The 16,383-nt window shown below is 43.8% G+C and overlaps 1 protein-coding gene across 4 annotated transcripts in view; it reads left to right on the forward strand.

Annotated features, from left to right (window-relative positions):
• Nucleotides 1-1,670: 1,670 nt before the first annotated feature.
• The window catches only part of garnl3 (GTPase activating Rap/RanGAP domain like 3), a 98,842-nt gene continuing 84,129 nt past the window's right edge, over nt 1,671-16,383 (forward strand). For 2 of the 4 annotated variants that reach the window (XM_079660125.1, XM_079660123.1), the window contains exon 1: nt 1,672-2,140. In XM_079660125.1, the coding sequence (XP_079516251.1) occupies nt 2,043-2,140 (98 nt within the window). In that variant the 5' untranslated portion in view covers nt 1,672-2,042. Of the gene's footprint in view, nt 2,141-16,383 lie in introns of all 4 variants that reach the window. The other 2 variants (XM_079660126.1, XM_079660122.1) reach the window with 2 other exon arrangements.

Below are 16,383 nucleotides of genomic sequence, written 5' to 3' on the forward strand. Positions count from 1 at the left end.
TCTGGCCACTTGGGGGCACCATGAACAACAGTGACATATTATTGCCTTTTAAGATGTTAGGGCAGATAATGGATTATTGAAAACATATTTAGCACTTGTCATTATTGTATTTTTATCCTGTGTTTGCACCTGAGGGAAATGTCTGGCTCTTCAGCTGCTAAATGTCAATTACATTACATTTTAGCTACAGCGCCAAATCATAAAAGTTATCTCAGTAAACATTTCATTTGAAGCAGGTGCAGACTGTACCCTTTATTATATTAAACATAAATGTCATTACAACAGGTTATGTTAAAGGGAATGTTTGTATTGGGGACAAATGTTTTATACTTTTACTTAAGACTAATTTGATTTTGAAAAGAGCATTGTCAAGATAAATGATTACAAACTTTGGGAAAAGTGAAATGAATAGAAAAGACAAACTGAGACACACACACAGACACAGACTGTCTCCCTCTCGGTTTGCCCTCTGAATCCCCCTCCTCGTCTGGCCCTAATGAGGTGCAGGATGAAACCTCCACCCACACCTTTATATATTTGGAGCTAATCAGCTAATCCATAGCACCCACAGCTGGGTGCACCTGCAGCAGAGCGAGGGTTTAGCAGAGTAAACACAGCTTCAAGGTCTCCTCTCCTGCTACTCTGAGTGTGATATCCTGAGATTTCCCAGCTACAAGTTAGACAAAGACAATTAATATAGATGCATATTATTGACGTCAACAACAGTGCATTGTGCTGTAGAAACAGGCACTTATGTGTACTCTCATGTTCTGCCTTTCTCACACATATTGTAATTTACACATTTTATTCTAAACACATTCACTCTTTCTCAGATAGTCTCACCACAAACCTTTCTTTTGAAAATTGGAATAGCTGTATTGGCATGACCAAAACACGTTACAAATACAAAAGACTGCATCTACAGGAATAGGCCTGTCTGTATACATTTAGCACAAAAGCACAATTAGCTTGTGTTCCGTACCACCAAACCAGTGCACTTTTTTGATCACGAACAAACAAATTAAATTCATTTCTGAAAAAATAAAAAGTATATATTCTGATTTAATAAGGTGTGGATGAGTATGGCAGTATATTCGAAAAGAATCCCAAAAATTTAACAAAATAATGTTGTTGTTTTTTACTTAATAAGTTGGGGATGTCTAGGGTCGCCGGTTCAAGTCCCCGAACAGACCTAATATGGAGTGTGGACTGGTACTTGGAGAGGTCCCAGTTCACCCCCCCGCCCCCCCCCCCCCTCCCCCTCCCCGCTCCCCGGGCGCTGTACAATAGCTGCCCAGCACCTGGTACTAGGATGGGTTAAATGCAGAGAACATATTTCACTGTGTGTGCTCTGCATTGTGTGGCCATTAAAGGGTTTCATCCCTCCAATTCTATTTTTTTAAAACAATTAATTGTGAAATAAAATGTTAGTCAAATCAAATAGCCTGATTTAATTAGGTATTTAATGCCTATTAAAGAATATTGGAAATTCCCAAATATTCTATAAAGGAAAGATTTTCTTAAATTATTTAATAAGTTGTCGATGTCTATAGAGAATGTAGGAAACAAAATGTTCCAGGACAGATTTAAATTGTGGACATTGAGGAAGTGCTGCACTCTCTCTCTCCCTCCCTCCCTCTCTCTCTCTCCCTCTAACAACCCTCAGTGCCGGGCAGCAGTAGAAGGAGCGCTGTGGCTCTACTCCTCAGGATCAGTGGATCAGGACTCACGGTCTCTCAGGTTGACAGCAGCAGCATTACAGCCCGCATGGAGACATTCCCCTCCCCGGACACCATGCACCTCTAAGAGCTCCAACCACACCATATTTTGTCTCGCCTGAGGGGGGGAAAGTCTGCAAGATCACTTTCCTCGGACCGAGCGTCAAAGGATTTTTTTCCACCTCTCTTTTTTCCCACCAGCCCGTTTCTCTCTGTTTCTCCTCCGCCTCTTTCACTCTCGCATTTTGGGACTTTTTATTTTCTTCTCCTTTGGGAAAAAAAGGCGCTGCTGTTTCCACGAGTCTACCTGCATGCCCAGCACCCATGAATTCAGATAAAAATGTGTACCTCGGCAGAGACAAAGGCATCATGCGGAAGAGAGCCCTGCTCCTTCGGAAGGGTTGCAGCTTCGAGATTACCAGGTAGGACCTCTGTCTTTTTACGATGTTTTGGTCTGGGACAGGCTCGACTACCCCACAGAAACTGGCACTTTAAATGAAGCCACGCCATGAGTGTTTTAACCTTGTGGATTTGGGGATTTAGTGGTTTGTGTGCATACATTAGTAGCCCTTAAAACCTGCATTTGAAGAGATTGGAGTCAGATTTGAACATAAAAGCCTAATTTATTGGGTTAATTTAATCGTTTTTTTTTTATCCTGACACCGTGCGCTCTGATTCCCAGTGTTTGGGATCGTTACGCACGGATACATTTGTCTGCACCTGCAATGTTGACAAAGCTGCTCAGTGGCAGGACGCCGTCAATCGTAATTTTATTGTCAAAATCAGGTTTTCATTGGGTGGACCAGCACTGTCCAATCATGCGCCATAGAGCGGCTGTGAAGGAATATGCAGTATTTAATTCCACGTACAGGAGGTATACATTCTTGGGATCAAATCTCCTGCTGTAGTGTTTACATGCACACCTGTGAGTGCACACACACCCTGAGGCGATAAACACGTGATAACAGGGGGTCAGGGTGATAGATGGAACACAGACTGTGCAACTGATTTGACTCCTCAGCGTGGTGGGAGTGTTCTTTTGGCAAACCTCCTGAAGGTATTTTAGATATTCTGAGCGCAGCTCCAACAGGATGACAATAGTTGTCCCTAATGCACCACATTTTCTACATAGTGTCAGTTTGTGTCCTGTGGTTATAGTTAGCATTATTTAAAGGCTCTCACTTTTACTGAGTTCACACTGTTTCCTTCCTCTTTGCATAACCACTGGCTGTGCACAACACTTCCTCGCTGGCTAAGCATTGTTTGTCAAGAACTTGTGATGACATGTGTGTTTTCTTTTGGCTTGCAACACATCTTTATTCTCATTATCGGTTTACTCATTATGGTCTCTAATCTGTATCTAATCTGCATCTTGTGCAGTTTTCAATATCATATTCAGATGATTTTGGACGAATAACCCTAGATTTATGACAGTTTTAAGGTTACATTTGAACTAACACTCGGTCAAAATATCAATTTGGTACTAGTAAAGGAAACGTAGTAGGCCTATATCAAAATGGGTCAATTTGAACCCAGTGACCTACTGTAAAGTGTTAGGGAGGAAAGGATGACAGGAAGGTCATCCTTTCACTCCAAAATTTATTCAGTCGCCAAAATAAAAGCTTTTGGATTCATACTTTCTTGTGGTTACTTGATCTCACATTTGTGAGTGCCTCCATTCACCGTTTTCCAAGCGCACCTGCCACCTTTATCCATGTTTTAGTGAACAGTCCCCAGTTATCTCCTTCTTAAATGTCTGGTTTTGTCATTATTACTTTAAGAATCTCAAAAATATTAAATTGACTTAAGTGTAAGACTGCCTAAAGTTGATCACTTTAAAGTTTAAACCATCAGAATGTTTGGCATTTTTGTTGAGAAAATTACTTTTTTTCTAACAAGTGGCCAATACATTTTCTTTTGAATCCACTTAACATTTGGAGCTCTAGTTCTCATTATCCTGATCTTATTGTCTGTATTGGTCCGATCACATAATCTCCCTTTCTTCCACCTCCACTCTCATTTCCTGCTATTTCCGACAATCTGTGGAGGTGTACTGTACATGAAGTGCAAATGTACTCATGAATCTCGCTTCATTGCCCTTTTCACTGATGCCTTTGTCTCAGTATGTGTGTGTTTGATATAAGACTCTTTTATTGGAGATCTGTCTCCATCCAAGCTGCCAGGTCCCGGTCTCCAAATAAGGGTGTACGCGGGGGCGAGATTTGGCCAGCTTGGTGCCAAACACTTACTTTCAAATTACACATCTCTTGTAATGAGCTTGATTTATCCTGTGCGGTGAAGAGGCTCGCTTCTTGTCTGCGTGCCGGGGACCCGGAGTCATAGAGCAGAGCTTCCTGGCAGACTGTCTCTCAGACACCAGCAGTTTAACACACAATCAATCAGAGGCAAGCCCGGAGTGCTACTGCAGGGGAAATAGATTCTCCGTGATATGAAAGACACTTACGGAAAAGAGCTGGGGAGAACTCTGTGTATAATTCATTGTGCTGCAGAGATGCATGACCAAACGGACGTAACATCTGTAGACACACAGTATGTTAGAAATGTGCTTTATCATGCATAGTACCCTCACTCACACACACACTAACACTGGATGAAGTGTTTCCGTGTGTTTGCCTGTGGAAGTATGTCATGAGGTGGTTTTATCTGGATATCGATCTGCCCTCTGTCTCTTCCAGGCTGCAGGAGCAGTCTCAGAGACATTGAGGAAAATACTGCGTCCTTTGATTAAGCACCAAAACAACATGGGGAAATACTCTTAACACTACTAGTTACAGAAGAGAGGGGTTCTCCACAAAATGCAACTAAAGTAAAGTAAAAGTACTGTAAGTACTAATTTTGCAGATAAATGGCCCCTGTGACTGATATAATTGTTATGACATTGTTTACATTGATGCATTCATTTATTAGCAGTCGGTTACGGTAGGTGGATGAGATGGAGCTAGTTTTGGCTTGTATTCACTTGGGTAGTTTGTAAAGTGGTTCCCAACCTAGGGGTCTGGACCTTCTGAAGGCTCTACTGGTACATCTGAGTGGACGTGAGATGATTAATAAGGCAGGAAGTAAGGAATAAGAAAATGTAAATCACTACTAATCTCCAACTTGTCCTTGAAATATGTTATTGTAAGTGAAGTTTTAAAGGGGCCTTGTTCTGCTTTTGGGGGTTTCCTTTTCCTGTAGTGTGTTTATAGGTTTCTGTGCATGTAAATGGTCAGCAAAGGCTAAAATCCCCGTGTTCCCTCCAGAGGGAGTTTCTCTCCAACAGTTTAGATTTAGGTTTTGATTAAATGTACTTTGTTACTACTGACATTTTAGTGTGGGGATCCAAGATTATGTACAATGTTAGTTTTGAATTCTCATGATCTGGGCTCATCTCTATATGCTGATCTGCTTCAGTATAAAAACACATGCATCACATTATTATTTCTGAGTGTGTTTTGGACTCTGCTTCACAGTGACTAAGCTTTATCTAACAAAGTGAGTGGACAGCTAATTGGCAGGTGTTCTCTGACAGCAGGTATCTGCAGAGCTGCAGGTGAAAGCCGCCAATCGATTGGTCATTTCCCTCCGATGTGCTGGTTTCACGTGTTTGAACTAGGTCTGAACGATGAATCGATTTTAAATCGAAATCGCTATTTTAAATGATGCAATTATCAAATTGCAAAGCCTGCGATTTAAAAAACAATTTTTAATAAAAAAAAAAAAAGCTTCTTGTGTGTCAGTCATCCACACCAATCAGAAGTGCTGTGCTCCACATGTACCAGCCATTGTTGTCCAATCAGAAGTGGCCCATGATAGAAGGTGATAGACAGATTGATCCAATAACCTGCCAAGTATTTTTGAAATACTTTTCCAAATGGCTTCCAATGGAACTCTCTCCTGGATGGTTTGGTGAAACAAACCATCTGAGTCAGGTTAGTAATGCTCCATCACATGTTTTATCTTAAACTGAAGCTTGACTTTAAAGCAACCCAATGGAAGTTTTATGTAAGTTTAGTTCTTTCACTCGTGGCTCGGGCTGTGGGGGTGCTGAAGACGGGAGCACGTTGATACGACCTTCCTAGCCGGAGATATGGCCGCATTTTACAATAAACTTCCGTTGGGTCGCTTAAAAACAAATATCGCAAATCAAATCGCAATCGCAATATCTGTCAGAAAAATCGCAATTAGATTATTTCCCCAAATCGTGCAGCCCTAGTTTGAAATTGATGTCTATCTGCAGTGCATGCTGTATGTCAACAGTTTTGTGTGACAACATTTGGCAGAGCATAATGTGGAAAACAACCGATTGTACACATCAAAGTCCGTTCACAGGTCTATTGTCACGATTCTTGTGTTGTGTCTGGTAGTGGGTGTTTTGCTTTTCTCCTTGTCATGTTTTCCTCCCTGTGTATTGTCTGGTCTTTTTTCCCTGTGTTTTCCTGTCTGTCGTTAGTTTCACTACGTGAGCGCTTTCATTTTTTGTTCTCTATTTTTGTCATCTCGGCTTGAGATTTGATAGTTACCTTTTTTGTTTGTCAATGCTGTATTTGGAAAATAAAGTATCTTACAAATACTTTACCTCTGTCTCCCGGGTCGTGCAATTGGGTCCTACATCCTAAGTGTCTGAGTTCGTAACAGAACGAACTGACCATTATGGACCCAGCCGACCCAAGAACACTTCACGCCGCTCTGTCAGCACACGACGTGAAAGTGTTTCACCACGAGGAACAGCTGGGTATGGCCACCCAGAGAATACAAGAGCTGAGAGAACGACAGGCAGAGATTCAGGAAGACATCTCTACACAGCTGCAACAGCTGGCTGAAAAGATGAATCGTTTGATCCCTCACCTGCGGACTGCTCCAGTGCCGGCCCCAGCAGCCATGGTTCCGGCTTCACTACCGGCCCCAGTAATCATGGTCCCGACTCCAGTTTCGGCTCCAGTACTGGCTCTTCGGCCAATGCCATCTTCCTGTGCCCTGTCGGCTTACCGACCGTCTCAAGTCTCCTATCGAGTCCCCTGTCAAGTTCCTTTTCAAGTTCCCTCTCGAGTCCCCTGTCAAGGTCCTTTTCAAGTTCCCTCTCCAGTCCCCTCTCGAGTGCCCTCTCAAATCACCTCTCAAGTGTCCTCTCAAGTCACCTCTCAAGTTCCCTCTCGAGTCCCCTGTCAGGTTCCTTCTCAAGTCCCCTCTCGAGCCTCCTCTCGAGTCCCCTGTCAAGTTCCTTCTCCAGTCCCCTCTCGAGTTCCCTTTCAAGTCATCTCTCGAGAGCCCTCTCAAGTCACCTCTCAAGTCTCCTCTCGAGTGCCCTCTCGAGTCCCCTGTCAGGTTCCTTCTCAAGTTCCTTCTCAAGTCCCCTGTCGAGATCCTTTTCAAATTCCCTCTCCAGTCCCCTCTCGAGTTCCCTTTCAAGTCAACTCTTGAGAGCCCTCTCAAATCTCCTCTCAAGTCACCTCTCAAGTTCCCTCTCAAGTCTCCTCTCAGGTCCCCTCTCGAGTCTCCTCTCGAGTTCCCTCTCAAGCCACCTCTCAGTTTCCCCCTCGAGTCCCCGCTCAAGTTCCCTCTCGAGTTCCCTCTCAAGCCACCTCTCAGTTTCCCCCTCGAGTCCCTGCACAAGTTCCCTCTAGAGTCCCCTCTCAAGTCACCTCTCGAGTCCCCTCTCAAGTCACCTCTCGAGTGCCCTCTCAAGTCACCTCTCGAGTCTCCTCTCGAGTTCCCTCTCAAGGCACCTCTCGAGTCTCCTCTCGAGTTCCCTCTCAAGTCACCTCTCAAGTCTCCTCTCGAGTTCCCTCTCGAGTCTCCTCTCAAGTTCCCTCTCGAGTTCCCTCTCGAGTCTCCTCTCAAGTTCCCTCTCGAGTCTCCTCTCAAGTTCCCTCTCAAGTCCCTACCCAATGTCCTGGTCCGTTGGAAGTTCCGCTGGGGGTCCTGCCGGCTCCATGTCCTGTGCCGTTGGGGACCCCGTCGACCGCTCTTCTGCCGGGGGTCCTGCCAATCCTATGTTCTGTGCCGTTGGGGACCCCGCCAACCGCTCTTCTGCCGGGGATCCTGCCGGCCCTGTGCCCTGTGCCGTTGGGGACCCCACCGACTGCTCTTCTGCCGGGGGTCCTGCCGGTCCTATGTTCTGTGCCATTGGGGACCCCGCCGGCTGCTCTTCTGCCGTGGGTCCTGCCGGCCCTGTGTCCTGTGCCATTGGGGACCCCGCCGGTTGCTCTTCTGCCGTGGGTCCTGCCGGCCCTGTGTCCTGTGCCGTTGGAGGCCCCGACGACTGCTCTTCTGCCGGGGGTCCTGCCGGTCCTATGTTCTGTGCCGTTGGAGGTCCAGCCGACACCTGTTTCGTCGGGGGTCTTGCCAGGTCCATGTCCTGTTCCGTTGGGGGTCCCGCCGAGACTTGTTCCGCCGAGTTTCCTGCCAACACCGTGTCCTGTCCTGTTTCGGGTCCCATCGACACCAACCCTTGCTCCGTCGTGGGTCCCACTGACACCAGCCCAGGTTCTGTCCAGGGTCTCGTCTGCGCCTGACCCGCCGGAGATTCCGCCCCTGGGTCGTCCGCCCGAGACACCCATCATGGACTCTGCCTTGCCCCTGGGTCTTCCGCCCGAGACACCCATCATGGACTCTGCCTTGCCCCTGGGTCGTCCGCCCGAGACACCCATCATGGACTGTGCTTTGCCTCTGGGTTGTCGTCCCGGACCCGTCCTCCGGACCCCCTCCACCCACCCTTTTTGGATTTTTATTGTACGTCTGGAATCCGTCCCTTGAGGGGGGGGTTCTGTCACGATTCTTGTGTTGTGTCACGTTTTTTGTTTTGTGTGTCTGGTAGTGGGTGTTTTGCTTTTCTCCTTGTCATGTTTTCCTCCCTGTGTATTGTCTGGTCTTTTTTCCCAGTGTTTTCCTGTCTGTCGTTAGTTTCCCTGGTGTGTCTAATTTCCTGATTGTTTTCACCTGTCACCCCTTCTGTGTCTCCTATGCTAATCAGCGCCAGTCCCGTCCCTGATTATTCCCACCTGTGTCTTGTTACCCTGTGTTTAAATTCCCCTGTCTCCCAGTGTTCAGTGTCAGTTCGTATTGTCTCTTTTGATAGTTACCTTTTTTGTTTGTCAATGCTGTATTTGGAAAATAAAGTATCTTACAAATACTTTACCTCTGTCTCCCGGGTCGTGCAATTGGGTCCTACATCCTAAGTGTCTGAGTTCGTAACATCTATTTGATTATGTTTTTGTGTGATGGCAGTGTAATGCTTTCCTGCATTAAGAGTGTTGGTTTTGCATGTCTTCAGAATCTAACGTTACATGTTGCAAAAGTAAATCATACCACAGGCAATAAGGCTGCTAAACAACTGAACTGCTGAAACAACATCTGTTAAACACCTGAACTGTTGAAACAACATCCATAATATTCATCTACTTTGTAATTATTTATCTAATATATCATTCCAATAACTTGCATATAGACTCTTATTTCACTTTTTTAAACTATTTTTCTTTTTGTATTTACTATTTAGAATTACTTGCACTATATTTTTCTGTCTGTGTTATTGTGTTGCACTGTTGGAGAAGCCTGTGACCTAAGAATTTAATCGGCATAACTACACTGTAGATATGTTCGTATGACAAAATAAAGAACCTTGAACCTTGATGTTGTTGAAAAGCATAAATATCTCCAGCCGAAGGGAATTCTGCTGCTTACGTTTTGTTTTTTTTAAGTATTGTGTGGTCCCAGTGGGAGTCAACAAAATATAATAGATCGCCTCAGGTGATGTCACATGATGAGTCAGCGTTGGTTATTAAAAGTTTTGAAATGAAGTGAGTTTTCTATACCCTGCTGTTAATCTCTGCTCAGAGCTAACAGTTTATGGCTACATTACCCAGTACTTGCATAATACAACCAAATGGTAATCTGAATTTTCGGTGGTCAAGTAGCATTGTGGGTGATGTAGGCGCCAGGTTATGACATGATGAAGAATGCATTGAGTAAAAAGGAATGACTGTTTGGAATCTAGAAAGTGTTTATTCCATGCGTACAAATTATGATGTAAAGTTGGTGACAAAGTACTTTCCAACTGTATACATTTGTGGGTTTTGTCTATGTGAAAAATACCTGGATGTATAGCAAGTGAGCCTAATGGACATGCATGCATGCTGTGTGTATTTTTTGTATGCTAAAAATGACTGGCTGTACTAGATCAGCCCATATTTCTGATTATTTGGCATGAGCCTACGGGATATAATGACATTTCCCTAGATGCATTGCGTCACTACAGGCTGGGCAATGGCAGAGATTTTGAGCCAGGCTATAAACTGTCATATGTCACCTAATTAAGTTTGTATTGGTCTACAGACTTGAAAGTGACCAATAGATTCAATGTATGATGTCAGTGTAATAATGTTTGTTTGGAAGTTGTGAGAGACATGAGAGCTGCAGGCCGGGTCAGACTGTTAGTCATGTGTCCAGTCACATGAAGTAAAAGGCTGATGGCATACTGAACCTTTTGTTTAGTGGGCAGTATGCAGTGCACACTGATGGAACATATAGCATGCAGAATGTTGGCATCGGCAAACGGTAGAGATCTCTGCATCTGTTGCAAATTTCTAGGGCTGTCAGTCGATTAAAATATTTAATCGCATGATGTCCATAGTTAATCGCGATTAATCGCACATTTTTTATCTGTTCTAAATGTACCTTAGAGGAATTATTTTCAAGTTTTTAATACTCTTATCAACATATGAGTGGACAAATATGCTTTATGCAGATGTTTATTTATTATCATTGGAACAATGACAAATATTCTCCTGAATATTCTCAACACAACAACCTCTGAACAATGACAAATATTCTCCTGAATATTTTCAATACAGCAACCTGGAACCTCTCTCTCTCTCTTACACTCTCTCCCAACCCCATCTACTTCTCTGAACTGAGCCAGTTTCTCAAACAGACAAACCTGTTTACAGTTGTTGGCGAAATGCCGCTCCTCTGTCTTCATAACAGTCAAAGCATGAGACTGAAGTTCCCACCTTGGGTCAAAAATAATGCGCTGTGATGTGCAGTCGACACGTCGGATGCGATCCGAATTATCTCACACAGTCCCTCGTCCTCCACAATGTTAATTGTCCTGCAAGCCACCGCCACCCATTTAGCTATCGCTGTTGAAAGCTTGCTGCTCGTAGACACCGTGTCCAGGCGTCTCCCCGGCAAACCTTCACGCATGGTCTGCCGCAAGCGAGCGGCAGGAGCAGGGCTGTCAGCATCAGCTCTGTGCTTGGCTTGCTGTTTTTGTATCCATATTTCTCGCTAGAATCTCCCACCATCCAACTAACAACAACGTCAAGCCTTTGGGCTCGGAAACTACGGGGTGGGCCGAGGACAAATACACATGCGTTAATCGCACCTTAAAATAATTAGTGGCGTTATTAACGCATTAACTTGACAGCCCTAGAAATTTCACATTTGGAAAACAGCTAAGATTTCTGCTTCTGATGTCAAAGGAGTGCTGTATCGTAGGAGTACTCTTAAAAAAGTATGCTGGTGCATAAAACAAGCACACACAACTTTGGGCAAGTTCTTTCTCCTTCAGTCATGAAGCATCTGGATATACTCCAGGGATAACAAATCCAGATATTGAATGTCTTTTCCTATTAATTTTCATAACAATTTTAGCATATCGACTCCGCCTGTCACTGAACTCTCGGTTCTGGTCCGTCTCAGACTTCACAGAGTGAGGCCAAACTAATTGTGAGTGAATGAGATTGGGCTACACAGTGACACTTGAAGAGTCAAATAAATCTCTGGCAGAACAAACATAACTCTGAGAGACAGAACCAGAGAGACAAAGGAACATCTGAAAGAAAGTAGAACACATTAAGAAGCAACAAACATACAAACACTGACCAACAGAGGAAAATGAAGCCAGTGCTAAACATCAGAAAATGGCAACATCAGGACATTCTGATGTGGTGGAAACTAACCTCAGCATGTTGTCTCGGGGCTCTCTTGTCAATCCATAACAGAACATTTGTAGTTAATTTAAGGAAAGGCATGCGGAGAGCAGAACCACCCATTTATCACCAGGCGAACACAGGCCAATGTGTGAATAAAACATGTTACTATGGTTTAATTTGGTAACGCACTAAACGCAGACCTATCAAACACTTTGAGATAAGGCGCTTGTTCTGATGTAGAGAGGGAGATTAGATTTGACGGCCCTGGATTAGTTTGCTTTGTGTGTCGTTCATTAATCAATACAGAACCCTCCTTGCTTTCTTTTCCATCCATGCGAGCCTGAATGAACAAATAGCTTCTCATAAAGCAACTATAACTTCACCTTGCAACATTAACAGAGCAAAAATACATCCTGCTGCCGCCAAAACTCTGACTCTCACTCCCTCTGCCTGAACTGCTCATTTCAGAGTTCATTTGAGTGCGTGCGCTCTGAAATGCTATCGGTGCCTTCATTAACCTCTCCTGCTGCCAAACCCATGATGTTCTGTGACTGCAGTTGCCAGGGGTTGCCTGCTTGTCAGATTTGCACAAGACTAGAGCCAGATGTAGCTCAAGTGCTGCATTAAGGTGCTTTAAAAAAGGGTTGGGCGAGGCAGTTTTGAACAAAAATGCCTTTTTTAAGAGGGGAAAAAAGTGTTGGGACCCTCTTGTGGTTTTTACAGAAGGCTTCAAGGCAGCACGTGAATGACGAACATATGCTCTGAATGTCAGACATGTTTTCTATGTTTTTAGTATTAAAAATGCACTAGCAAAGATGGAGCATTTGCTTGCAAACAGAAGGAAAGAGGAAGGCTTTCTGCTGCAGGGTCTCCCCCTGCGTTACAGTCTGTCATAAAGCCCCCAGCGGGAGGGGGATTGATGGACTTACTGATATTTTCGCTGACTTAAGGCACTCCTGTGCTTCGCATACTGTGAACTAATTTAACACACACACACACACACACACACACACACACACACACACACACACACACACACACACACACACACACACACACACACACACAAAGCTGTATTAGGTTGGCGTTTGGCCTCAATATATTAGCAATGTTTCAAAGCTGTGAACACCATTTCATACATGATTTGTGAAACATTGTTGGTTATTTTGAAATGAATCCTTTATTATCATTAGCCACGTTCACACCGCAGTACTTTTCCCACTTTAGTTCCGATATAGTTCCGAAATGTCGCATTCACGCCAAAAAGAGCCGGAACAAAAATGTGTTAATCAGAACCTTTTTACCCCCTTTTCCGTCCCTGCTAGAGAGCAGGTACTTTCGTGGGAGAAAAAGGTTCCTATGTCTGATTGGCTGGGCTGATTGCAAACCACGCCCCGTAAAAGTCCCAAAAAGTCATATGAAGCCGCCATTTTATTATCCTCACATTAGCATTATTAGCATTAGCCCAGCGCACAAACGCAGAGAGACTAACTTATGGCAACACAAAAGAAAACATGGGAGCGGTGGAGATGAGGAGGTGTCGGCGTTCTGGCGATTTACTCGGAAGGCTTCAGTAGAGCCAGTCCCCAACTCCGGAGACTTCCGGCCGGTGACTTTGGGTGGCAGTATACACCGTGAAGTTGTTTGCGGCCTGCCAGTAAACCCAAAGCAGAAGAAGACGAAGTGACTTCAGCGGCTTCATTTGCCTAATCCTGCGATCTGTGTTGAGTTCATGAGAACTAAAGAGTCCTCATGAACCTTTGTGGGAAAAGTACTGCGGTGTGAAAGCGCCTATTGGAAAATAGAAACTCCCCCTGCAGGGAACTTTAGGATTTTAGCCTCTGCAGACCATTTACATGCACAAAAACCTATATAACGCACTACAGGAAAGTGAAAACCCCAAAAAGCAGAATAGGGCCTCTTTAAGGAAAGTGAAACATCATTTGAGTATCCGCCTTGTGATTGGATCCAAATCAAAATAATTATAGTTTTTTCCTTGGCACATGATGCACCTTTCCGACAAGTTCCCTGAAAATCAGGCCAGCATTTTTTCCGTAATCCTGCTGACAAACAGTCAAACAAACCGAACAAAGAACAAATCCTTCTTGATGAATATAACAACATAAAAAATACCAATCATGTGTTCATTTAAGCATGTTCCTGATTCAGAGAGCCATTTCTTTCTAGCACGCCTAACATTTCTCCTTGCTTCAAATGGGTTTCATCGATATTAGAGGTTTGTTCCATTCAATTGCAGTCATTACAGCTTTGATAAGTAATCATTCCAGCTGAGGTATTATGATTGTATGTCCAGCATTGGTGCAAAACTGTAACACTTGTCTGATCTCCATAGAAGGTTGCACCGGGGACATGTGAATGGTGTGTGAGGCTGGTTGTGCTCCGCTCAGCCGTACAGTGGTCCCTCAGTGAGGTCTGATAAACACATGGACTGTAATCACTTCCATATGTGGCTGCATAGCTCAGCTCAACCCGGCACGGTTCAGCCGTGCGCACAATGCAGCGCACCAGCCTCATTTAGACAGAAAAATAGATTCAAATTACTGGAAGAAAAAAAAAAGAAAGGAGAAAAAATCCCTCGCTTGATTACAGCCCTATGTAAACTTCTTCTTCTCTCAAACTGAAACATCTGCTTCCATTTAGGGCTTCATCATACCTACACATTTAAAATACACTGCTCCGGGAAATCTTGGAAACTGGAAAAACATTTCCCATTACAGCTGGCTGCAGCGTAGAGAGAGCTGTGCTTAAAGAAAAGGTATCGGTTGAGATGCCACAAGCCACTTTTATTCCAGAACTCGTATAAACTTGCTCTTTTAACCACGGTTAAGAGATGACGCAAAGTGAAAAGTGAGTGTGTGTTGAAGTACGAGGGATCAAAAGAAGTGTGCACAGTGTGAGTGCGTCTGTGTGTATTCTGCCCACTGCCCCCGTCATAACCCTGAAAAAGCCATCCAGGAAATGGAGCCTGTGAAGGGTTACTGTTGTACATTTTTACCCTGCGGTTTCTAAGGGAGGCCCGCCAAGAAAACCCTCCTCTTGGTTAGAGAGTGAGCAACAGAACGAAATGGTGGAGATATGTGTGGAAACTATCTAGGAAGGGTCTATTTTCAGTAGAGGCTGGAAAGATGTGGCTCTAGTTAAGTTGTTTAAATTAAAATCTCTCAGGGACTTTCCAAGACTGTAGTGTATGGATTACATTGCATGTTTCGATTTCCTTTTGCGCCATCTTGAAATTAGAACATCTGTATGTAATTTCCTTTTTCCCGTTTTGGCTTTAAGGTATTTTTGGTGAAAAAGCTATGTGAAGATACAGGTGCATATTTGCATGAAATGTGTACCAACAAATGCATCTTCAGTAGGGGCATTAAACTCTCCACAGCACGACTTTTGGACTCCTAGACGCTCCCATTCAAAGAAATTGAAATCTTTATATATTAAAATATCTCATGACATGTTTTTCTAATCAATAAAATAAGAAACTGAGGTGGACATAATGTAGTCTTTTAGGCTTGTAACACCCATATTGAGCAGAGCCACAAAGTAAAGTGCCAGAAAAATACATTTGACTATTTTACACCTGTTCAATCAAGGTAACTTATTGAGAAATAAGCATAAATAATACTGTAACATGTTGGCGTTTAGCATGTATAGTATTTAACATGATCACAACCACATATCTCAGCATGCTAAAATGTGCTTAACATAAAGTGAAGCTGAGGTCAAATAAGCATAATTGATGGCAAATGGACAGGGCTGCACCTAATTGGTGCGCGGGTGCGCATGCGCACCTCCGCCAAAAAAAGAGCACCGGGTCATTTGAAAAAACGCGCATTTGCGTACCAATATTGAGAGAGAGAGAGAGAAAAGAGAAGAGAGAGAGAGAGAGAGAAAAGAGAGGAGAGAGAACAGAGAGAAAGATATATGCGAGTTGCATATGAACTCAGGGCCGGCCCGTAGCACTGACGTTGATGGTCACCTAGGGCGCCAGATCTGGGGGGGCGCTACCTTGGTAATTCTGGGAGGGAAAAAAACATTTTTGACCGTTGGGGCTCATCCTAATTTTCGGCCTTGATGTAACAACATTCATAATTAAGTAAATGTAACACCATTTTCACCCCGGTTACACGTTTCGTTTGCCCTGTACGATGGGCGCTGTAAGTGATGAAAATGGGGGATTTTGGCTTATCTGGCGTCCGCAGCTCACAGCCAAAGTGCAAGTGAGCGTGGGAGAGAGGGAGGGTGCACCGGTACCGGCGCTGTTGTTATTAGAATCTGGTGCAAGCTGCGCTAACGGATATAAGAAGAAGATGTTTCTACAATAATGTGGAGGGAGAGTCCTCTCCAGTCAGACCGAGAGGCTGATAACTACAGCTCAGTGAGGTAAACGACTCTGAGTGTTTACATAGTTTTAAGTTCAAACGGTTTGGTCACAATTTATGTAAACGCATATTTCCAAGGCACTCCTTTATAATTATTGGGATAAATATGAAGGTAGATATGGTGCAAAATGCGAGAGCGTGTAAAACCTGATGTGAGCACTTGCAGAAAAAAAATCTGAATTTGTGCTCATACATTTACACATAAAATATCCACGTAACTGTGAACCAAATTTGAAGTCACAGAAGAAAAAAAAAGTTTTGTAGCTTGTAGAAAAAAAATGAACTTAGTGATGAAATGTTCACTTGCAGAAAGATACATATTTTTTAAAT

Source organism: Notothenia rossii, assembly GCF_949606895.1.
Source record: "Notothenia rossii genome assembly, chromosome: 11".
Lineage (NCBI taxonomy): Eukaryota > Metazoa > Chordata > Actinopteri > Perciformes > Nototheniidae > Notothenia > Notothenia rossii.